Source organism: Camelus bactrianus, chromosome 24 (assembly GCF_048773025.1).
Source record: "Camelus bactrianus isolate YW-2024 breed Bactrian camel chromosome 24, ASM4877302v1, whole genome shotgun sequence".
Classification (NCBI taxonomy): Eukaryota; Metazoa; Chordata; class Mammalia; order Artiodactyla; family Camelidae; genus Camelus; species Camelus bactrianus.
The window spans coordinates 5,974,359-5,999,790 of record NC_133562.1 but is presented as its reverse complement, the minus strand read 5'-3'; the positions used below and the strand labels follow the sequence as shown (position 1 = coordinate 5,999,790).

The following is a 25,432-nucleotide window of genomic DNA, read 5'->3' as shown; positions in this document are numbered from 1 at the left end:
AATATTTAGAATAGTACTTGAATGGAAAACAAAGCAATATAAAAAGATCAGGATATTCTTTACTTTTGCAATGCAAGACTGAGTTGGAAATTTGGGGAGAAATTAAGCAAAATTCACTTGATACATAATTCATTGGTTTTTGTGCTTACTACTCTGTCAACTTTATATTGCTGTTCTTTCCTTTTTGCCACATCCAGCGTTTGTGTTCTAGATGTTTTGTGAAAGAGTGTCCAGGTAAGAGAGATCCAGAATTAAGCTTGATAATGCAGGAAATACTTGGTGAATGAAGGTGAATCTAGTAATAGTAACTCTCTTCTTTCTCATTTACTTTTTGTTCAAGGAACAGCAATGTTAATGCTTTGAATTTCTTCCCCTCCGTTTAAAAGTTATCAGTGATCTTATCTTTCTTTTTAACTTAGGGATAAAGCAATTCCTAACAAAGTGGGAACATATTGTATCCAGTTTGGCTTTATGATGGATAAAGCAAATATTCTTAATAGTGAACAGGTTTGTTTACTCCTTTTATACATTGCAGTTAGCTTTAGCTTCCCATTTTCTTGCTTTGTTGAGATATGTTTTGTTTAAAATTGGATTAATTATTGGATGAAAAGTATAAATAATGCCATCTTCAGCAATTTTAGAATAAATATATATAAGTTATGCTGATTAATTTGACCTGATGCAAAAGTTACCTTTCCATCCCCCTTTATATCAAGGACTCAATTAGTCAACATTTTAATCTATATTGTGGTAAGGTTGCTCCAATCATACGTGAAAATTTTTCAGTTAATAACATTTCAAGTACTAGGATTCTGGATAATGAAGTTTAAGGTAGTTTTAACATACACCATCTCCATTCATTATCGTTAGTGCACTAAATTTTTAAAAATTGCCTGTGTTTTTAAGTGTTTCTATATTTGTTCTTAGATGGTTAACATTCAAAAATTAATCTGATATGCCTTTTATCCTGCATTTTTTAAAGTTTTAAGAGTTTATTGGAGGTACGTTTTAAAGTAATATTTCATTTATTATGTGCTATTTCTTCTCTTCCTCTTTAAATACTAAACCATCAGTGTATTGTTAATCAGAATGCTTCTTTTGTTTTGTAAGATTATAGTTGATGTTCTGCCTAATCAACCCGTGAAGTTAGTTCCTGAAATTCAGCCAGCTACACCAGCTGTTTCAAATGTTCGCTCGGTTGCCAGTAGGACCTTGGTCAAAGATTTATACCTTCATATCACGGTAATGTTTATTTACTTCCAAATTACGAAGAGTAACAACAAAAATTATTCCTAGTTTAAGAGTGCAGGGTAGTTATTACAGAATCAGATCTTGATTATTCAGTTAAGTTTATAGGAAACATTTGTGCAGATGAATGAAATATTTATAAATATCTTTATACTTGAATACAAATAGAGAATGAATAATTTTATATGTAAAATAAATCCAGATATGCTAAATAGGAATGACTCATGCAGAAACCTTTCATAATTTATACCCTTAAAAAAGGTACTTTTATTATACTTTATACCCCTATTTCATGTATGTATTTTGAATGTGTGGGAAGTAAGTTGATTCCTCAAGGTCCACTTCACTGAGGGCAGGAGGTAATTAAGTATTTATTTTGAAGAGATCTGTTCCCATGACTTATACTGAGCTCCTCAAAGCTTCTGGTTACCGAGAGAGTAAGCAGCAATAGGGCTGCCAAGAACATTAACAAAAACACATAAAACACTTTAACAGAACTTCTTCTTTATGAAGAGTTTGGCTGATGGAATATGTAACTCCTTCAGTGTAATTTTCTTGTTTTAGACACAAAAGTTGTTCTTAAACTAATCTTCCATAGATCAGTACATAGGTGCTGAAGTTACATAACAGATTTTTTTTTTAATTTTCTGATTCATTTCAACTTCATTTCATCTATCCAAGACCAAATAAAATGCAACATCTTGTCCCATTTCTAGTAGATCTAGGATTGATGCTTTGCTGTTATTATCCCATAAAAAAAAAAAAGAGTAAAAGGAGTTGCTATGACAGGGTCTTGCTGTGTCAGAATGTTCTGGATTCTTATTGCCTTGGGGAACAGCCCCAGCTTGACCCCCTTCCTGTATAGATAAGGACACATTTTTAAATGGGAGTCCTTTTAATACAGCAAGTTGGGAGCCATTGTATTAGATGGAAGCCTCTGGTTCTTTTATGGTTTCTAGGATTTCCTGCCTGTAGAACACTTACTCTGAGAATTAAATTCTATATTTAGAGTAAGAATTTAATTTAATATTTGGGGCCTTACAAATTGGTCATATTTCTGATTTGTACATGTCCTTCATTGGGTTTATTCTTCTTTCCACTTCTAATTGGTTACTTTCCATTGTTTACTTTCAGGATGCCTACAACAATCGTACTGGAATTGATTTGGTTGGCACTGTAATGGCTACCATCAAAGGTTCTAATGAGGAAGACGACACACCACTCTTTATTGGGAAAGTGAGAACACTTGAATTTCCCTTTGTGAAAGGTTCAGCTGAAATCACGGTAATTTTTTTTCTTTTGGTAGATAAGTTTTCTATATTTAATAGTTGAAACTGCAGTGTTACAGTACCTGTTCTTTTGTATGTGTAACTCTGAAGATGTTCTAATATAGCATTAAATTGGAAAGTCAGCTGAAATATTTTGTGATATTACTCTAAGCTATTACACATTGAACCCAGGATCACTGTTACTACTGGAAAGACTCTCTTTTTCACTGTGGATGACTGTTTTCTGTGATTATAGTGATTTTTAACGTCAGTGACAAAATGATATTTATGTTTCACTGAAAAGCTACCATTCTATGGATAGAAATAGGATAATGCATAGCCTAGGTAAAAACATACACATAAGGTGCGGGGAGGGTATAGCTCAGTGGAAGAGTGCTTGCTTAGCATGCACAAGGTCCTGGGTTCAATCCCCAGCACTTCAATCAATCAATCTAATTACTTCCCCCCCAAACCAAAAAAACCAAAGCAATAAAAAATAAAATGTGAACTAAACTTAAAAAAAAAAAATCAAGTATATGTATATAAAAATAATTTTTAAAACTCTAAAAAAAGTACATGTATCAAGAAAAATTTAATAAAACAGCTTGTCTCTGCTCATTTTTTTCCAAAATAGAAATAACTTTACTTACATAAAAAATACACAGTTCAAGAACTTAAAAAGTAATCACTGTATTATCACTCTTTAGAGATACTGATGATTAACAATTCAGTGTATAATCTTCCACACTTTTCTGTATATACACTAACACTGCATGGATGTCCTGTGTGAATATGATTTACATACATGGCGGAGGGTATAAAATTACACTAATATCATAGAACTGTCCTTTCATGAAAATCTTATTTAACACATCCTTTATACATTTATTTACTAGTAAGTATAAACCTGTGTCATTGTATTGATGCTCATAATTTATTTGATCAATTCAAAGTGAAAATGTAGGGGTTTTTTCCCCAAGTCTTGGTAAGTTTTTGGGTTTTTTTGTTTGTTTGTTTGTTTGTTTTTTGGGTAGTATGCTCCACTACTGCTTTTAGTTTTTCAAATTTTTTTTGTATATATATATTTTTTCAAAGCTTGTTTTATCACTGTTGCTCCCATCATCTTTCTTCTATATATATATCCTTTGCACTTACCTGATTGCTAGAGATAGAATTGGAGATAAGGTATGTACATTTTTAGCCTTTTGGTAGGTATTGCCAGTTGCTTTTCAGTTTATATTCCCACCAGAAGTATGCGTATGTTCTCATATTACCAACCCTGAATAGAATGGTTTTTAAAATTCAACCAAGCTTCCTATAGTTAAAAAAAAATGTTTTTTTGTTACTGGGAAAGTTGAACGTTTTTCATGTTTTTGACCTTTGAAGGATTGTCCCTTAACTCTTTTTCTTTTGAATATTCATCCCTGTCTTCCTAATTTTATATTAAAGATGTTAATATTTCTTTATAATTATGTATTATCTTTTTTCTGAGTTTGTGTTTTAGATTTTAGCTTTGTTTATATTGGAGCAGGAGGAAGGAAGGATTGTATTCACAGTGGTAGCTCTGGTATTCTTATGGTTTTAATCTTTGATCTTTTTATCTTATTTCAAATTTATTCACTAAATTTTTGAATATCATTTATTGACTAATTCTTCAATGTCTTTTTTGTTGTTATTGCTAGTGTCTAGTTCAGTGCTAATATCACATTGTTTTAACGTTAGGCCTACAACTGGGGAACCCTCCAGCTTGCACCTGGCCTACTATTAGACTTGGTGGTTCGTCTTGCAGTGACTGACCATTACAGCATTTCCACTTTAGTTTTCAACACATAAAGTTCTGGAGTTTTCATGTAAATATCTACATTTCTGCTTTATTTGGAGAATTCTAAAGGTCTGGTGATACTGGGCCAGGATTCTCTTAAGACAGCAGGATTTTCCAGTCAGCTGCATCCATGCTACTTTTCATCTCTTGACATTGAGGGCGAGTGTCAGCTGCTGCTTATATTTATACTTGTTCTTTTACATGTATTATAGTGGAGGATAAAGTGAAATTTTCTTGAACCCTAACAAAAATTAGGTAATGAAAGCCACATGTTGAAAAACAAAGACAAGGGGACAACATGTTGAACATGCAAAGTGAGTTTGCATTGGAAAAATACACCTAGCTCATTACCTATATGCTGTTTACCTATGTCCTGTTACCTTGGCCCCCCATAGGCATTTGAAGTGACTAACCCTGCTGTACATGTTTCTGACACATCTTACACATTAAGACGGTGACTAAGCTATTCCCCCACAGCTGCATACGGAATCTGAGCTTCATGTCATGCATATGAATTTCCACTAGAGGTTCCCCCCATCACACTGAATAAGCAGAAATCTCTCAGGACCTACTTGGCTCCTGGCCCAAATATTAATTTGGTAGCTCTGGTGAAGGAAGGGCTGTGGAATCTGAATTGTAACAAGCAGATAATTCTTATCATAAGGGACATTTGGAAACGCTGGCCCAGAACACACCTGGTATTTGTAAATGTTCCAAGTTTGCTTGAAAAGAGCATGTACTGCTTTCTTTAAAGTTATAATCTAAATTTATAATTGGTTAAGTTTGTTAATTGTGTTATTCAGATTCTTTATATTATTTGCCTACTTGATCTGGAAATTTCTGAACAAGGTATCTAACTTTATTCTGCTATGTACGTGTCCATTTCTCATATTCCAGGTTCCCATTTGTATATGGATCCAGTGTTGGACTCTTCCATTCTCTTCAGTTCTGTTACTGTGTTTCCTTTTTCCTTAATAAATTGTACATCATAGAGTACAAACTGTAAAACTTTGAGATAGGAAAGATCTCCTTAAACAAGACATAAAGGAAAGATTTTATATTTAACTATATATGAGGATTAATATATTAATGTAATATATTGAACATATTTTTAAAACTTCCTAAAGAACTTACTGCAAGTCAGTAAGCAAAAAGACAATCTAGTAGAAAAATAAATGACCAAAAGAATATGAACAGGCTGTTAATGGAAGAGAAAGTATAAATGACTAATAAAACAAGCATGACCTCAGTACTAATCAGGGGAATGCTGGTTAAAACAATAATTGCTGGTTGTTTTTAATACATCATTTAGGGAAAAAAAGTACTTGATTGATAATAAGTGTTGGCCAAGCATCAGGGGAGCTGGATATTCTTATACGCTAATGATGAGAGGATAAATTGATGTAGCATTTTTAGAGGTATATTTGATAACTACCTGTTAAACTTTTAACAAGTCATTATATTTCTTTCTGTTCTAGAGAACACACAAAGAAGTATTGAAAGATATTTTCTTTGCTGTATTATAAATAATTGCAAAAAATTCTAAACTAAATGTTCATCACCCAGTGAGAGGGTATTATGGTGTATTATGTCTATACTATGTGTAAATGTAAAAAAAAATGATATTTAAACATTGACTTGAATTGATTGACAGGCCAAATTGAGTGCTAAAAGCGAATTACTAAAGTATAAAGTGTATGTTATATTTTTTAAGTGCAAATAGTTTTATTTTTATATGTATTTATATTCATGTAAATACACTGAAAACAGCTTTCAGAAACTAAGTGGATTTGGTGGTTAGTTTAATGATGGACTTACAATTTTATTTTGTGGATTGTTCTACAGTGTTCTATCAATTTAGATTTTTAAGAATTTTACTTCTCTGTTAATTTTATTATTGTAGTCTAAAAAACAAAATGCCTACCACCTAATATTCCCTGAAAGACTGAAAAATTGTTTAGGATATAAATTATTTATATTGCATTATTTAATAAGTTGTATACTATGGTCTTAAAGTGTATCACAGGTTTCTCTGTGTGTGCATTAATGAAGAAAAATATATTTAAGAAAAAAAATCTTTAGAGCTTTTCAGGACCTCTTGTTTGGTCACCTGGGACTGGTGGGTCTACTTCCACGGTAACAGCTGTAACTTAAACTCAGCATTGGGCTTTGTGCATTTCTTTGTGATTGTTTTTATAACTTTCACACCATCAGCTGTTTCACACTGCTTCAACTTAAGAGGTTGAAATCAAGATTTTTCTAGTCAAGATAAAAGTGGCTACTGATATTTCTGGTCTGAAAGAAAGCATACTTTTTTCTTGTAATTTTCCATCGTATATATTTTTGGCATAAGCTGTTTATTGATAAGATAAATTGGCTTTCAAACCAGTACCAAAAGGTAAAAGTTGTATGTCTTGTGTGGTGCTGCAGATGTTTTGATGCATGCTTAACAAATCTTACAGGTCAGTCGGTTTTGCCTTTTGCCTTTAAAATTTACCACTTACTTGAAAACAAAGCACAGTGAAATATATAACATTTATAATGCCTTTTTAAGTCCTGTTTTTCCTTACTGCTTTTTTCTCATACAGAGTCTAGTACTGGCAGAAAGTAGTCCTGGAAAGGATAGCACTGAGTATTTTATTATATTTGAGCCTCGGCTTCCAGCTTTATCAAGCACATTAGAATCATATATCCTACCATTCATGTTTTACAATGGTAAGTTTCTAGGGAAATAGAGAATTAAACTCTTAAGTTTGTGGTACTGTAGATAACTTTGTTTTGCTTTCTGCTTACATGGGCTTACTAGTTACCTAGTCATGTTATGACCTTTTGGAAAAGTCAGTTTAAAAATTGAAGTAAATTATCTGAACTTTTTTCCTTAGACGTTAAGAAGCAGCAACAAATGGCAGCACTTACAAAAGAAAAGGACCAATTATCTAAGTCTATTATAATGTATAGAAGTTTATTTGATGCCAGCAAACAGCTTCTTGATGAGATGAAGTGTAAGTCATTTTGTGTTCAAAGGTAATAAAAAATTATGCTTTTGGGAGTGGTGAGGTAGAAGGTTGAGACCATGAGATGCAAACATTGTCTTCTTTCCTGGACTTAGAAGTAAACTGCAGAACACAACAGAAAGGTGGTAGTGATGGTTTTATATTACTCATTCGATCTTTTGAAGATGAGAAGTATTCCTGCGTTTTAAATAAATTTATATCCTGCTTACCTACAAAAAATTGAAATTTTATTAGAAATCTGAATCTTTGGAAATTTAAGGGTTTTGACATAACAATAATAATATTTATATCTAGCTCTAGCATCTGCAAAAGATACTGGATGACAGTATCACTGAGAGGTGATGTGTGATTTAATGTTTAGTTTGAGCCATGGAGCTGTGTGTAGTTTACTTAAAAAATATCTGCAGCATATCACACTGTGGAGGTGTACAGGGCAGCACATACTGATGGAGAAATGGGTAACTTATTTTTAAGTCAATACATGGAACATTTACTTCAGTTTTTAATTGTGTTTTGTATAACATAGAGGCACTTGCTGAGTTGTGCTGTGTCATTGCTTCCCATCTGTCAAATTTTTTCACTGTGGTTTTTGGCGTCATGATAATTACAAAGTTTTGATTGGTTAACCAATAAATATGTACTGTCTTCATCCAAGTACTCACTTTTGTGTATCTATCCAAGGTCAAGGATATTTAGAAGATAATAGAAACTAAGTAGAGTAATGAGGTAATACGTAATTTGTAGCACTAAAAAAGAATTTTTTTTCAATAGAGGTACTGGAGATTGAACCTGGAACTTCATGCATGCTAAGCATGCACTCTACCACTGAGCTATGCCCACCCCTCTAAAAATTATTTTTATAAAGTCTTATTTGTTTCTTATAATAACCTTATACAATTATGTATAAAGTATGTTTAGTCATATGGATTAAGATTAAATGATTTATCCAAAATTACTTGTAATTTGCAATATAATATCATAATACCTCCTTTAGCTGTATTAATTTTGTTTTTCATTTTTGTGTATTGTGAGCCTTTAATTTTAGATTTTTAGTTTAATTTTAAATTTCTGAAATAGTCATTATTTTTCATTTTAGCATCAATCATTAGAAGGGAAAAAACAAAAGAGATTCAAAGTACATTTCAGAACTCTATTTTGGGGGCTATCACAAATTGTTTGTTTTTAATTTTAGGCCAAGTTGAAGAAGCAAAATTAAAAGAGGCCCAGTTGCGAAATGAACTAAAAACACATAATATTGACATTCCTATAACACAACAGGTACAATTTCCACGTATATGTGAAAGGTTTTTATTTTTCAGTTAAATTCTAGCCTATAATTTTTTTTAACCACTTTATTTTATTAGGAATGTTATGGGCACTTTTATTTTTGGGTACTAAGCCATATGTTGGTTATTGTCTGGTCACTACTAGACGTTAAAGTGGGCTGACAAAATGATGAAGCGGGCTCTTCTCAAGGAAATCACAGTTTGGTTCTAATCCAGTAAGTTAAATTAATAATACGCCAACTTGAGAATTTGCATTGAAGAGGCCTAAGTAATTACCAGGATATGTGATAGCAAAGGAAATGAGAGAAAGTAACAAAAGACAACAGATTTTTTTAAAACTTACATTCTTTTATGTGTATAACTTAAGGAGAGATCCTATTATAGGTCATATATTTCTCAGATTAAAAAAAAACATCAATGAGGACAATGCTTTACATTCCTATGGCCATATTCTTTTGAGAAACTGATGCCTGCTTAATAACTTTATGTTCTCAAGTTGTCCACATTGTTGGTTTTTCTCTGCTATTTTCTCTGCCTGGTGTAATAATTGTAATTGACCTTGCAGTTTATTTTTCTTTATAAATTATAGATGCCACACATTGAAGCACTTTTGAAGAGAAAGATATCAGAACAAGAAGAACTAAAGAAGAAACCTAGAAGATCATGTACTCTTCCAAACTATACTAAAGGCAGTGGAGATGTTTTGGGAAAGGTTTGTGTTTAAGCCTTTTAGGAGGCAGTACATTTTATTATCTTCTTTTTGTTTAAAATATGTTTTTAAATTACATTATAATAAAAACGTGTCAGGTTTTTTTGTAGTTTCAGATTTTTTCCAATGAACTGATTGCTCTCATTGCCATAATAGGGTTTTGGTAGAATTTAAGCTGAAGTGCATAATTAATTCCATAATTCTTTTTACTGTTGAGGGCTGTGTCAGAATTTAACATGTCTTAGTTTAAGCCTTGTGTACTTAGAGATTCTTTCATGTTACATGGCTTTACAGGTAGCCAGGATCTTGACATGTGACTCAAACTTCAGTGAGACAACAGAAGAGAGAAAAAGATAGCATTTTTCTGAGTTCTGAGTGTAACTATTAACGAATAAATTCTGGGATACTCCTAGAACTTAAGAAAACAAATAAAAAACTTTATACATATTTGCTGCCAAGGGAAAGAATGCCATTCTTATTTCTATTCTTTCCCTCTATGGTTTTAACTTATGTCAAATGAATTTTATTTTCATTTTTATCCTAACATTATTCAATCCTGAACTTTCTGTTTTATTTTTTTTTCTGGATCAGAATTTCTGTTTGCAGTATTAGTAAGTTCTTTAGCTAGATTCTGGTTCTTTTCTATATATCTTTTATCATCTCCCAACACCTTCAGTTTTTAATGGTGTTAGGGTCTGTGGTATATGTGCTTATGTTTACTTGTTTAACTTCCATCTAATATGCATCTCAGCTTTCTGCTTTTACACTCTGTTTTAAAACTGAGGAAATGGAAACTAAGATACAAAGAGATTTTAAAACTTGTTCAAGGTTATATAGCTAACAAATAAGTATCAGACCCAGGGCTCAAGCCCAGGCATCTGACTCCAGAGTGAACATTATTCTACTTTCACAACCACAGCATGAAATAGGCAGAAGAAACAGTTCTTATTTGTGACATTTAGGTTTCTTAAAAAGATACTGTATTATTATAGTAAAAGATCTACTTAGAAGGGTATGGTATATAACTATATTTAGGTTTAAATGTATTTTATGAATACTTTATTAATTAAGATATACTCCAATAATAGAGGTATTAAATGTAGAAAAGAAAGTACATTGTTAATTATCTGATAATATGCCAAATATTTTTATTTGGTCATTTGCAAAATTTACTGTAGTTTGATCTGTGGAACAGTTTTTTAATAGCAGAAGAGACAGTTTAATATATTTAAGCCAGTAAGTTTTTACAGCTTGAGAATTTTTTCTTAATTCACACGAGTATTTCAAAAAAAGTGTTTTTGCTCCTTAGACTTGGGCTTTTAAAATATTTAATACAGAAGTTAGATATATATAAGAAATTTTTACTTGATTTTTGAAAATGGGTTACAGATTGCACACCTGGCACAAATTGAAGATGATAGAGCCGCAATGGTTATTTCTTGGCATCTGGCAAGTGATATGGACTGTGTGGTCACCCTGACCACTGATGCTGCACGTCGTATCTATGACGAAACCCAAGGTCGTCAGCAGGTGTTGCCCCTTGATTCTATTTATAAGAAGACTCTTCCAGATTGGAAAAGGTTAGGAAAAAATGAAAGCAATTATTTTTTTTCTGAAATATCTTCCATTTTTTTTTATCAAATCACTGAATTTAAAAATGATTTCTCTAAACGTTGCCTACAACAGAGAAGTGACTCAAATTATCTACATTATTTTTGCCTTCATCACAAATACACATACTTCACTAAGGTCAGTATTACAGTATGTTTGATCATATATGCTGACCATGTTTAAAATGCCAACCAAATGTTGTTTGTATAAATGGCAGATATGCACACATGCACATGCACATGCACACACAAACCCAAAACATTTATTTGGCCTTTGTAGCAGGAAGGATGGTAAGATGGCATTATCATTAACAAAATATGGAGCACCTTTATTTGAAGTAAGGGTATAGATATGTATCTTTTGTCCTATTTATATCATATGAAAACAAGCAACCATCATTTAGGTAGAGAGGGTCTGTATTGGAATTGTCATCAGAAAAGTTGAAATGTAAGAGACCTAATCTAGTTAGGATGTTGCATCCTTGTTTTAATATATATCTGGTTTGTTTAAGTGTTTCAGCATTTGCTTTTCAAAATATGGTTTTAGGAAATAACCATGCAAACCAATTAGGCATTTTTAATCTAACTTCAAGTTTTATGTATATTCTGATTTTGACTGTTTTTTAAAATCTACCTTAAAAAGCTAAAAGGAAATGTGTTAACAAAACAAAAAATATTAAAATGTGTAACAGGTATTGACCAGTAGTTTTCTCAGATTCCTAAACAAAGCTTTGCAAGGCTGTCAGTTGGGTAGGAATGAGGACTTGAAGGAGAATAGGAACTAATATTAAGAGTTTACTGTGTCATTAAACTAACATTTTGTTTCATTTTGTAATCCAAAAGTAGACTGAGAAAACAGCTAGAATTTGAACTCAAATCTTTCTGCTTCTAAAATCTCCCACTCTGCTACTAGTCAGGACCCATTTTAAACAACATGGGAAATCCTTTCAGATCATAATGACTGTGTTGGTAAGGGTAATATGTTTTGTGAAAATAGTTTTCCCTCCAGGAGGTCCTCCCTTTTCTTTATAACCTGAGGACCAAGTTAAGAATCCTCCACGTACAGAAAGTATGAATCTGGTATTTAAGGCTAATACTTGCTCTAAAAACCAGTTACCCTGTTTTGGTGGTGTGCCTCTTAATGGGGTTGAGTTAGCTAACTTCTAAAGCCACTCCGACCCTCTACTCCTACTTGCAAGATTTGGGAAATGGTACCATATGTGGAAGGAAAAAGCCTGGACACCCCAGTCAGCTTCCTTGTCTTGAATCTCATTTTCCCTCTGGACTTCAGTTGCTCATCCTGTACACTGTGTGAGAGGGCAGCTAGCAGGCATACTAAGCTCCTTCCCTCCACGTATGCAGTCTTGGGCCTTTTCCTGCCCTCATCCATTCTAGGACCACTCTCCACATGGACAGTCATATGTCCTGGCATCCTCATTTAGGGCCAGCTTGAGAGGTCACCTTTCTCCTTTCTGTGTCAAACTAAACGAAGGTTAGTTTATATTGATTTTACAAACTAATTAGAGATAGTAGTACACGTAAAACTAAGGAGATATTTTCATATGATAAATATTGTTTTCATTTCTAAGGCTGATAGTTAATCACTTAGGAGTATCACTTGTGCATGGGGAGTTGATTAACTAATCACAGAGATATGTAATATATTCATGCTTCTCATAGTATTTTTTTAATTAAAAGTTACATGTTTTGTAAGATACATGCACCCCAGTGTTCATAGCAGCTTTATTTACAGTTGCCAAGATATGGAAGCAACCTAAGTGTCCATCAGCTGGTAAATGAATAAAGATGTGTCTCACACACACACACACACACACACACAATGGAATACTAAGCCATAAAAAAGAAGGACATTTTGCCACTTAACGGCAACATGGATGGACTTGGAGGGCATTACACTAAGTGAAATAAACCAGAGAAAGACAGATACTGTATAGAATCACTTATAGAATCTGAAAAATCCAACAAACTAGTGAATATAACAAAAAGGAAGCAGGCACATAGTTACAGAGAACAAACTAGTGTTTACCAGCGGGGATGGGGGAGAGCAGTACAGTGGTGGGGGCGTGGGAGGTACAAACTGGTGTAGGAGAGGCTGCAGGGATATATTGTGCAACACAGGAAACATAACCAAGATTTTATAATAACTATAAATGGAGTGTAACCTTAAAAATTTGTATTAAAAAATAAAATAAGATGTGAGGGGAAAAGTTGCATGTTTTGTTTAATATTTTTAAAAACATTTCTTTTCATTCAGACCTCTACCTCATTACCGAAATGGAAAATTGTATTTTAAGCCCATTGGAGATCCCGTCTTTGCTCGAGATTTGTTAACATTTCCAGATAACGTAGAACATTGTGAAACAGGTAAAAGAAATTATGATGACTTTATTTTATAAAGACATTACATTTGTGATACAAATATATAAAATATTGATTATGAAAATTTATGTTATTTAGCTTAAAAGTGATAGTTTTATTACTATTTACTTTGCTTATTTTTTCCTATTTTAGGAAAGTATTGAATAAAATTCTGATGTTAGCATTCTTTCTAAGAAAAATTTTAAAATTAATGTGTTAATACTTTTTAAAATCTGTTTTTTGAAATGTTTTGTATATATTAAGATTAAATAAAATTTACTATTAAGTTGCACCAATTGCTTTTCCCTTTTTGTAACATGACTAAATTTAAAGTTACTTATTTGAGTGGCACTCAGTTTGTTTATTGAATTTTTTAGTGTTTGGTATGCTGTTAGGAGACACCATTATTTTGGATAATTTGGATGCTGCCAATCATTATAGAAAAGAGGTATGTATTTGAATTCTTTTAAAATTTATAGCTCCAATTATATTTTTAAATCTTAATATATTAGACCCCTATATAGAAATTATTTTATGATACATGTGCCCATGACTAAGTAACCTTGTCAAAACCAATTTAAATCCTAGAAATTGACAAGCAGCATGAAATTGGGCAAAATATGTGAGTGAATTTGCCAAGATGCAAATTAAAATGAGATGTTTTGGGGCTATGAACTTGTCTTTAAGACTCAAAATCGGTATTGTTGATGGTGGGATTGAAAAAGAATACTCTCAGATAGTGTTGGAGGAAGTGTAATGAGGTGCAGCCCTTGTGTGTTAGTTGTTAGGGCTGCTGTAACAAAGTACACAGACCGGTAGCTTAGACAGCAGAAATGTATTGTCTCAGCTCAGCAGGCTTGAAATCCAAATTCAAGGTGTAAGCAGGATCCGTTCTTTGCAGGGGCTGTGAGGGAAGGATCTGTTCCAGGCCTCTCTCCTTGCTTTGTAGATGGTCATTTTCTTCTTGCGTCTGTTCTCATCTCTGCATATCTGTGTCTAGATTTCCCCTTCTTATAAGGACACTACCTACTGGATTAGATCCCACTCTTATGGCCTCAGTTCAACCCATATCACCTTTGGAGAGTGGTTTGGCAGTATAAATATTTCAGTTATCTGTTGCTACATAACAAAACACTTCAGAAGTTGGTGGCTTTAAACAGTAACAACATATTAGTTCCCATATTTCTGTGGGTTTCTCCAAGTAATGTTGGCTAGGTTCACTGGGATAGTGAAAGCTCCAAATGCCTCACTCACACGGTTGGCAGTTGATGCTGGTTGCCATCTGGGGATTCAGCTGGAGTTGGCCAGAGGCTCAGCTGGTGCTTTGTGCTGGGGTTAATGTTCTCACCCTCACTTGCAGGTGCTGTGGGAATGCCATTAAGGTTTTTAGAAACCTTTTTTTTTAGCTAAGAGGATCTAGAAAGCAATGCCTTCAGTCTTTCTGAAGTCTTAACGTAGGGACATCCTTGACTTAGTTTTGACTCTGAGGCCACATTTTACTGGCTGTGCACTGGATTTGATCTTAGCCCTGAGGCTCTCCATTTATTTTTCAAGAACATTTTGTTAACTGAACAGGCTGGGGAGGAAAAACAGTCCAGCCCTGCAAGTTCTGGGTTGGAAACATTTCCTTGAAATTATTTTTGAAAATGAATTAGTTCCTATAGTTTATCTCCCACTTGTACTGACTAGTTGATAGTGGCTAAGTACTCAATGGGGGTTGTAGGCTGGCAAACTTAAGATCTCTTATGTGAGCCTTTCCTTGTGGCTGCTTGGGCTTTTTCAAATGGCATCTGGGTTCTAAGAAGGGAAGTTCCAGCAGTGGAGGCAGAGCTTCAGGTCTCTTAAGTCCCAGTGTCAGAATGTACATTTATTTAGTCAGAGTCTGGCTAGCCCAGATCCAAATGGGGGAATGGGGAGTTTGGAATAGACGCCCTTCTCTCCACGGGAGGGACAGGGAAGTTACAGCCATCTTTAGACCATCAGTAAATGTTAAAATAACTTATCTTACAGACACACTTCCACATGAATATGAAGTTATGTACAAGAATACTCATTAGAATGTTTAAGAATTTTTAATGGGAAACTTTGGAGGTAGTCCAAACATTGACCAGTTAGGATTGTGCAACTCCACTACAGTAATTTATACACTAGAGGAGTATGTAGCTATTAAAAAGATATATAGTAGATTGATATGTCCTAACAAGGAAGATGTACAAAATCTATCGTCTTGTTAAAAAGTTGCAAAATGATATTTATAAGAGGATGCCCTTTTAAAAATAAGCTTATGTACTTTAAACAAGCTGGGAGAATTTGTTGTATATATTAAGAAGGATTATCCCTTCTCTATTTCAAGTTTTATTTAATGAGGGAAGAAAGGCAGTCTACTGTGAAGAACGGCCTTCAGAGGGGGGCTGTTTTGAGACTGAAAAAAATAATAAAATAAGAAATTAAATAAAATTTCAGTAGAGGAAATTCTCTTTGGAACTGAAGTCCAAAGGTCTTTAATTCTTTGATACACAAGAAGTATTAATTTTATAAATATGCTGTTAGGGGCTTGAAAATGGCAGGTGATAAACATGTATGAAAATATAGGCTTTCAATTATTATAACTGAAAATGGGTAAGAATGCAGATCTTTAAGAGAAAACAGAGGCCAGCTTAAAATATGAGCCAATATCAGTATCTGTAGTGTATTCTGGTATCATGGAGACCTTAGAAGCCATCTACTCTCACTTTCTAGATGAGAAACCTTAAATTCAAAGCAAATAGTGGATCTGTATCAAGTCATACTACTAGTTCATGGCAGAACTAGAACTTGTCAGAGCACTTTTTCTTTGGGCCCAGTTAAGGAGAAGTAGTAAGTGTATCTTGAGTTTAGGAGAGCTAAATTAACGAGATTGCTGAAGACTAAATAACTAATTAGGGAACAGTATTTGGCATCTTCATGAATGGCTCCTTGTGAACCTAATAATGGCTGTAATATACTGTACCAGAAAACAGTTGTGGGCGGGGGAACTACTATTTTCTGATGGTGAGTAGCATGTTTTTATGTCCTGATTATAGACTAGAAACCATACCCATTAAAATTTATGACAACTCAGGATCTGTTAGGAGCTGAAGCATACTAGTGAGGCTGGGATGAACAAGTTGGGTAATAACTGGAAGATTCTAGTGAGTTCAGTCAGTTATTTGGACACTTACTGTGTATGAGACACAGTGGTATGCTATTAAATGTTGGACAGCCAGCTCTGGGGAGTGGGGTGGTGGGACCATGATTTGTAGCTTTTGCCAGTCCCTGTAGTGAGAATACTCGTATCATGGCTGGTTTCCAGCTGCTTGTGTGTGGCATTGAATGAGGCATTCAGGAGACCCGTTCTCATGACGCAGTAAATGGCTCCATCACTAGGCACTGAGGGTTATGCAAAGGTAGTCTAGACAACCCAGATAGCCAGAGGAAGTTCTAGCAGAGATGAACTTAAAAGGCCATTTCAAAAGGCTATTTCTGGCTATATATCATTATATCTTACTGTGTGAACTGGCAAGAAAGTAAGAATTCTAAGTGAAGGTAGGAACCCAGAGAGGTGAACATACTGCAAAAGCCAGATTTTGCTTGGAGAACATTTGTCAAACTAACTGAATTTGAGCATCAATTTTTCACCCCCTTGAAAGGCTCATGGGGTCAAACACAAAACCCAGGGCTTTAACCAAAGTTAGGAATCTGATAGGAGACCCCTTTCCTGACAGTCTGGATTCCCGCCTCACAAAGGGCTAAGCCTTCGTATAAGGGTCAAGAAACAAATTAACTTGCCACTTCCATCTCAACTCCAAGTGCCTCTAGAGACTGCAAGAAAATTGCCTCTCTTAAACCTTGGCAGTTTGTGGAAAAGGCAAAAATCTGTTTTCCTAGAGACTTTCTTGATAAAAACAAATTACCTATTGTGTCTGTTTGCAGCCTGCATTCATAATACTTGAATGGTCTGATAAACCTCAAGGTGAACATTTGATTTCAAATGTGCTGGACTGACAGTGGCCTTAGATAACTGATCAGGGCAAACACAGAGTCTCGCTTGAAAAATTCAGCTTTAACTTAAACCTGAAATAGTTTTCATATAGAACATAAGAGCAAGTATTTTTAAAGTATATTTTATATATTTTTAGAAATGGAAGTATTGGAAATAAGAAAAGAACAAATAGATGTGAAAAAATCAAATAGAGCATCTAAAAATAAAAGTAATAAAAATTAAATAAAAAGCTTAACAGCTTAATAGAGAATTTAGTGAATTGGAAGGTAGGTCAGAAAATGAGCCAGATGTAGCCCAAAGAGGAAGGATAGAATGAGAAAATCTAAAATAAAAGTCTAATCAGAGTGCCAAAAAGAGGAGGATGAAAGGATCACAGGCAATATTTGAAGAACTAATGGCTGAAAACTTTTTAGAACTGATGAAAGACACCAATTCATAGCTTCAGAAAAATGTTATAAAGCATATGTGACAAAAGCAGGTGCAGCATTTATTCCTCATAATGGGTAGAGTACATACTGATTTCTTCGCTTCCAGAGGTTTAAAGGAAGTCATACGTCACTCTGCCAATTAAATCGTGTTTTAAATCTCTTTTAAGGAAAGGCTTTTATGACATCTCTTGGTGACATTGTTAGGTTTCAGTAGTCTTTATTACTGTTTTCTCTTCCCAAACTCTTCATGCCATTTATACCATGTCACCCCTTGTTGATTCCATCCGTTTCTAATCCTTACAGCAGTTGTGAGTATTGCCCTAGAGCCATAGCACTGCTGTTCACTGACTGAATTTGCAAAAGCTGTCGTCACCTTTTTTGTCCTAATATACTCTTAGTGAGGATTGAAGATATAATATTTATAAATGGTAAATTACAATAAAATACACATAACAGCATTCACCATCTGAACCATTTTTAACTGTACAGTTCAGTAGTCTTAATGACATCAATGTTGTTGTACAGCCAATCTCCAGAACGCTCTTCTTTCTGTAAATGGAAACACTGCCCAGCATGTAGCAACTCCTCATTCCCCCTTCCTCCCATGCCATTCAAGATATGGAAAACTGTTTTCTGCCTGAGGCTTGTAACTCTTACTGTCAGTCTGTTATCAAGAGAGTAGACAAGAAATCTGAGTGTGTTTGTTATTTAAGTGGTATAAAAACTGTAAAAAAAAAAAATTGCCTGAATCCTGATAAATGAATAGTATGTGAATCCAGTCTGTATTTTTCATGTTCACTTTTAGAAAACATAAATCCAGACCAAAACTAAGATAGTAAGGTATGATTGTTTGTGTGACTAAAAGATTCATTTCACCAAAGAGTTCACCACAGATTTTCTTCAAACAGGCCTTCTGTTGCATTTAAATTTTATAAAAAGTATTTAATTTGATGGGAAAACACTTTATGTAAAGTACCCTAGGATTATGTTAAAAGAATAAATACTAGTCATGACTTCCTATTACATTTCCTTTTACTTTTCATTTTGTTTTAAAAATCAAATTTTATTTAATCTTTTATAATTCAGAAACTACTTAATCCTCAATATTAGATTAGATTAGGTGTTTTTACATGTTGCTAAATTATAATATTCTTCAGTCATTTTTCATGTGTGCATTCTGTTCCATCACGTGGATGTGCTGTTATTTATGTGACTTACTGAGACGTGTAAGTTTCATATTTTTCATTATTAAAACAATGTTTCAGTGCACATTGTTCACATCTGTGATGTTTTTTCCAGAATATTCTTAGAAGTGGAATTGCTGGGTCATGCAAAATGTTAAGCTTTTTAACACTTACCACATTTGCTTTGAGAAGGGCTGTCCCAGAGCAGATTAGTACAAGACCCTTTCTCCAATATTCTATGTGGTGTGCATGTGTATTTTAACATTTTGAGTAATGAAAATATCTCTTGAATTCCAGTTCAAATTGTTTCAGTTCTGCTTCATTACCAGTAAAGTTGAACTTTATTTTTGTGTATCTCCTAGACCTTTTTTTGGAAGAACGTTCTTAAAAATTATGAAATATTAAATCCAGTGTTTTCCTTTTATTCTCTGACTTCTCTTTGAGAATTTAGTTCTTTTTTTTATATATATATAAACTTTTTTTTATTGAGTTATAGTCATTTGAGAATTTAGTTCTTAACACTTTCTACTTCCCTTTCCATGACTTTGGTTTTACCACACAATTCTAGTTTCCCTAGCTCTCAATTTACTAGCTCTTTTTCTTCCTGCAACTGAAATCATAGTATTGTCCTCTGAAGATGCATCCCTTTGCTTTTTAGTTTGTATTTTCTTTAGTCTAATGTAATGTTCTTTTTGCCGGCCTTTGATGATCTGGAACACTTGTATCTAACAGAAGGAAACTTAGCTAGTGACACTGCCTCGACACTGACTTGGGCTTCAGAAGCTCATAGCTCTCTGGCTTGTCCCTCTCTCTTCCTTCTTCTTGTCAGTCAAGCTATCAGTCAGATCATCAGTTTTACTTTTTTTCCGTTTGTGTTGTCACTCTTCTAGATTAGGCTAACACTTGAGAGGTAGTCTAATTCATTTTCTTCCCCAGTCATCTTACACATCACTAGCTAATTAATTGTATGAAAATACTACCATGATCATGTCATTTCTTATCTCTGAATCCCTAAATGATTTCTCCTTTCTTAGAGCAACTGAAATAAGTTTTATAGACTCACTAATTAATATCCATTTAATTACAATAGGTTGTTAAAATTACACACTGTCCTACACTGCTGACCAGAGATGGAGATCGCATTCGAAGTAATGGAAAGTTTGGGGGCCTTCAGAATAAAGCTCCTCCAATGGATAAACTTCGGGGAATGGTATTTGGAGCCCCAATACCAAAACAGTGCCTGATCTTAGGGGAACAAATAGGTAGGTTAAAGAAGTACTTAAATAACACTTTCTTAATTGATTTTAATCCTTTATTTGGAGCTTATGTATTGAGATTCTGCTGTCAAAACTTAACCAGTAACAAATGTGAATAAGGTGCTTTTGTCCAGCCTGTCCAGCTTTCTTACATCCAGTAGCTGAAATACATATATAGGAAGTAGCTTTTCCCTCATATTTTCATTCATTTCTTGAAACAAAGAAAATATTGTCCTTGTTGAATAAACCAGTATTTCATAAAGTAATCATAATACTTATCTTTGTATCAAAGTTGGTAACTATCTAGACACACCTAAGAACTTTTTTTAGAGTGTGTGACGTGTGACCTCCTTCCTCCATTTTCCCTTCTGTAGACTGTGTCCTCTGCTTCCAGTTGGCTGATATAATTGTCCATATGTCTATGCTCTGAAGTGCATATACTTTACAGGAGGGTCTCCTGCAGGCCTCACCTAAGAGCCTATTTGCTCCCAATTTTATATACTTCTAACATACTTGGATACCTATTTTTCAAGCAAAAAGTAGTTTCTTGTTACTAACTTAAAAATAAATAGTAAATTATAGTAAAATACATATAACAAAGTTAATCATCTTAATTGTTTTTACATGTACAGTTCAGTAGTGTTAAGTACATTCATACTATTGTACAACCAAACTCCAGACATTTTCTCGTTTTGGAAAACTGAAACTCTGTACCCATTTAACAGCAGCTCCCCTTTCTCCCCTCCTCCCATGCCCCTGGCAACTACCTGAGTTTTTGTCTCTGTGAATTTTACGACTCTAGGCACCTCGTATGTGGAGTTATACAGTATTTGTCCTTTTGTGACTGGCTTATTTCACTTAGTATAATGTCCTCCTGGTACATGAGCACTGTAGTATGTGTCAAAATTTCCTTTCTTTTAAGGCTGAGTAGTAGTCTGTTGTAATGTATACACCACATTTTGTTGTTAATTTTTATTAATATATAACATACGTAGAGAAAAGGGCACATTTCATAAACATACAAGTTTTTCACAAAATGAACACTGCTTCTGTGTTAATAGGACATTATCAGCCCTATAGAAGGCTTCTCATACCTCTGCCAGTCACTGCCCAACCCCCTCTCCAAAGGATATCAACTTCCCTGACTTAAAAGAGCATAGATTAGTTTTTCCCATTTTTATACTTTAGATAGAGTCGTGCAGTCCATGCTTTTGTGTGTGTGTGGCTTTGTTCAACACTGTGTGAGTAATTGTAGTTCATTTCCATTGCAGGATAGTATTCCATTGTATAAATGTACTGCAGTTTATTTCTTCATTATTCTTCTGTTGAGGAATTTGAGTAGTGTCCAGTTTTGGGTAACTACTTCAGCCTCCAGCTATGTTTAAAATAGTAACTGAGAAAGATGGTGGGAAGAAGGTTGTTTTATTTTCTTTTATGAGATGGTCAGTCAGGTACAGCTGCAAGAGGAGACTTAGAAAAACAAAGTTTATTGTACTCACAGGTCCTAGGGACAGGAGGCACAGCAAGCCACACAGGACCACGTGGCAAAACACCAGGGTGGCAGGAGGCAGAGGACAGGAGCAAGGATGGTGCTTAAGCCACAGCTTTATTGGCATCTCTGCAGGAAAGGCATGGCAGGGTAAACAACTTAAGATTGATCAGTTTGAATATTTTCAGTGGTCTTTGGGCTCTTGACACAGTTTTTAGCTCATAGCCTGGTGCCTGGCTCTGAGATGATTCAGGCAGAGGAATATTGCTTCTTGGGATTCATGGGCCAGATAGAGGGGGCTTGGCTCTGGATTGGTTAGTTTGTGTATCAGAAGCTTACTGGGCCCCTAACTATCTCACAATTGGCTTGTCACAGGAGGGTTTAAGATGTCAAAACATCATAATGTACAGAAATTTTAAATTATATACAATACAAAGTTTCATACATCTGTTACTGATAGCAGTGAGTGCATGAAAAAAAGTCTTCTCTACAGACAATAAGTGAACGTCTAAGCAAACTGATAAGTCAGAGAATACAATTTAGTCAGGGGCAGTGAGTCAACATAAAAATCCTCAACGCTTATCACTCCAGCACTGCAGTTTACAACAGTCAGTCCCAAACTAAAAAGAATTACCTGTGGAACCTTTAAAATATTGGCAGAATTTCCAGTTTGCCTGGACATCTGAATGTCAGTATAATAATAAGGCCTTTTGTATAGATCTTTGGAAAGAAAAGATTTCTTGTTAGCTATTTTGATTGTGGTGGTGGTTTCATAGGTGTATGCAGCTATCAAAATTCATCAAACTGTACAACTGAAATATGTGTAGTTTACTGTACAGGAATTATACCACATAAAGGTGTTTTAAAAAAAAGATTTCTGTGTCCTATTGGTTTGTCAAATATGTAAAGTTAACAGATAATGCAAGAATTTCAAAAATATGAGTTACTTTTTCTTCTTGATTAATATCTTTAAAGATACAATCCACATACAGACTAATGATTCAGCAATAAGCACTCAAATATTAGACAAACGGTTTAAAAAGTCAAGTAAGATAGTTTAAGGTTACTGATATTTATAAGGTACTTCTGATTTTAAGCAATAGCAACCTGTCCCAGGCCACTTTGAATGAAATAGGAACATATTGGGAAGAAAGTGGAAGAAATCACGAAGTCAAAGGAGATTGGAAACAGCCAAGACAAAAATGATGACTGGGATGTTCAGCGGTCTGAGCTGCTGTACACCTTCACCTGGGAAGGCATCTTTTAACATGACTCAGGTCCTGCAACTCCTAGGAGAGAGAGATTCGCTCCAGAGTCAGCCAGCATAGGAAGGTCAGAAAAAACAGAGCTTGAAGGATCAGCCTCTTCCATTTGTGTCATGGGATTGTTCACACAGAGAAAGCAATTCTGAACTAGACTACCACCACAAAAATTCCCTGCTACCAGCACAATGAAAAGTAGGGGCTTTGTCTTCTAATTTTGCTTACATAGTGTTTTGCATTATTGCATTTGCTATGAGATAGTGAAATAAAAGCACATAAATTCAGAGCACAGAACAAGAAAAAATATTGCATGTTATAAAATTAAGATGATTAGAAATAAGACCTTGAGTGTGAATACATGAAGTTCTTTCATTAAGAGGCAAAGACATTCAGAAAATCTAGTGACAGGATATATAAAAATAGCTATCATTTACTGAGTAGTTAATATGTGCTAGGAAGTATGGTGAAGTTAAAGTGAGTAAAGAGAGACTTGTGGACATTTAAATGACACGAGAAGCCACATGGTCAGTAAACCATACAAGACTCAAACCCAGAGCCAGCTATACCTGAAGACTGTTCTCTCCATGACACAGCTTTATATTCTCCATAAGAAATTCCCTTCTATACAAATACGAGGTAAAATTAAAGAATTAACAAAGATGTAAACATTGAATAGAAGAAATCACAAGGAACAGTGTCAAAGTTAGCTTTAAGGCAGGGGCACTAAAAGGACAAAGATAAGTTAGTTCACTTTGATAGCAGATGTGCTCCACATGAGAGTAAATAAGTAAAGGTGTTAAAAGAAACTTTATAGACACCATGGTCAATACAAGTTACGTTTCATATACAAAAAGTTGGGAATTGACTTAAGCTGCTTATGCATAAAATACGAACTTACTATTAGTGTTCCATTTAATGGGGAATATTTACTATTCCATCTTTCAGTTTATAAATAAGTTGACTAATGTTCTATTAAAGCTTTTGAGTATACTAATTTCTTGAATATTTAAAAGGTAAAAGAACCTCATAGCTGACTTACTATATTAAGAAATAGGATTTCAACTCTTCATGACCTGAAGTCTTCTTGTATATTGTCTTCTAAATTAGGCAGCATCCCTGACCTAATGGTCTGGATGTAATTTTGTAACTTATTCACATACAAAATACATACTATTTTATGTACATAGAAAACATTCCTTTAATATGAAATTAGAAATACCATCAAACCGGAAAACCAGACTTTTTTATAGGTACCTTTGCATTCCCAATAAATCATAAAGAAATAAGAAACATAAGGACCTTATCATCACTCAGTTACACAAAAAGAGTTTCTATTGAAATTTGTAAATCTAGTCATAAGCATTCACAGGTGTGTGTGTTTGCTCGCTCATTCTAAGTGTTGATTCCCAGAACGGTGGGGGAGGGTATAGCTCAGTGATAGAGCATGCACAGGTCCTGGGTTCAATCCCCAGTACCTCCACTAAAAAAAAAAACGCAATAATTTAAAAGTACATAAATAAACCTGATTACCTCCCCCTCCAGAATTCTGGATAGTTTTTTTAAAATGCTGTTCTTGACCTTTTAAGTATAGACTGTCTCATATATAATGTACCCTGACTCAAATAATTTCTTCCAGTTTTGCATGTAAACCACTGTATATATTTATTAAATATTTGGGTGTTTGTATGCCCATTCCCATGAATATTGGTCATCTTTGTGTGACTAGACTCTCAAAGGGCAAAATTGTAAGTATTTTAGGCTCTGTGAGCCATGTGGCAAAATCAGAGGTGTTGGAGCATATTTATATAACCATTTAGAATGTAATCATTTACAACTCTATAAAACATTCTTGGCCCATGGACTATTATTTTGCTGAGCCCTAGACTAGAGTATAGTCAATGTATTTAATTTTTATTGTCTAGTAAATCATAGGGACGGGCAGTAAATACTTTCAAACTTGAGTAATGTAGTACATTTTTAAACAAAGTAATTTAATGAAAGTTTTTTTTTTTTTAATTAGGTATCAAGAGTGCATTTTTGAAAGCTGTGTCTGAGATAATGGTCAGGTCTGTTGGAAGCAGTGATTTTCTAATACTATATTTAATGCATTCTTTCTCCCCCCCCCTCAAATTTGCAAGGATGGAAAGTGGAATTAAATCGAATACTGAATATCAAGCAGGATATAAACACTGAGAGTGATTTATTCACAGAGTATTTTTTAATATAGAAAACTCCTTCCTGACACAGAAATAATTTTATTTAAGTGAAGCAGCTGAAGAAAATTAAAATTTAACCAGCACGAGTCCTGTGCTGGGGTCTTAAACTGCTTTTTTGTTTCATTTGTTCACATTGAACATTATTTAAAAAAGTAGTTCCTGCATGGTACTACAACACTGCACCCAGTGTTGCTAATTCTTCTCTCCTAAAAGGCTTTGATATGGTATCAGTAGTTTTAA

The 25,432-nt window shown here is 34.2% G+C and overlaps 1 protein-coding gene across 1 annotated transcript in view; it reads left to right on the top strand.

The window, feature by feature from the left end:
- SMCHD1 (structural maintenance of chromosomes flexible hinge domain containing 1) overlaps window positions 1-25,432 on the top strand; it is a 114,890-nt gene that overhangs the window by 83,450 nt on the left and 6,008 nt on the right. Inside the window, exons 35-45 of the mRNA XM_074352512.1 lie at window positions 420-507; window positions 1,111-1,242; window positions 2,383-2,532; window positions 6,927-7,053; window positions 7,221-7,340; window positions 8,545-8,630; window positions 9,228-9,350; window positions 10,737-10,927; window positions 13,233-13,342; window positions 13,714-13,784; window positions 20,060-20,231. Of these exons, the coding sequence (XP_074208613.1) occupies window positions 420-507; window positions 1,111-1,242; window positions 2,383-2,532; window positions 6,927-7,053; window positions 7,221-7,340; window positions 8,545-8,630; window positions 9,228-9,350; window positions 10,737-10,927; window positions 13,233-13,342; window positions 13,714-13,784; window positions 20,060-20,231 (1,370 nt within the window). The remainder of the gene's footprint in view (window positions 1-419; window positions 508-1,110; window positions 1,243-2,382; window positions 2,533-6,926; window positions 7,054-7,220; window positions 7,341-8,544; window positions 8,631-9,227; window positions 9,351-10,736; window positions 10,928-13,232; window positions 13,343-13,713; window positions 13,785-20,059; window positions 20,232-25,432) is intronic.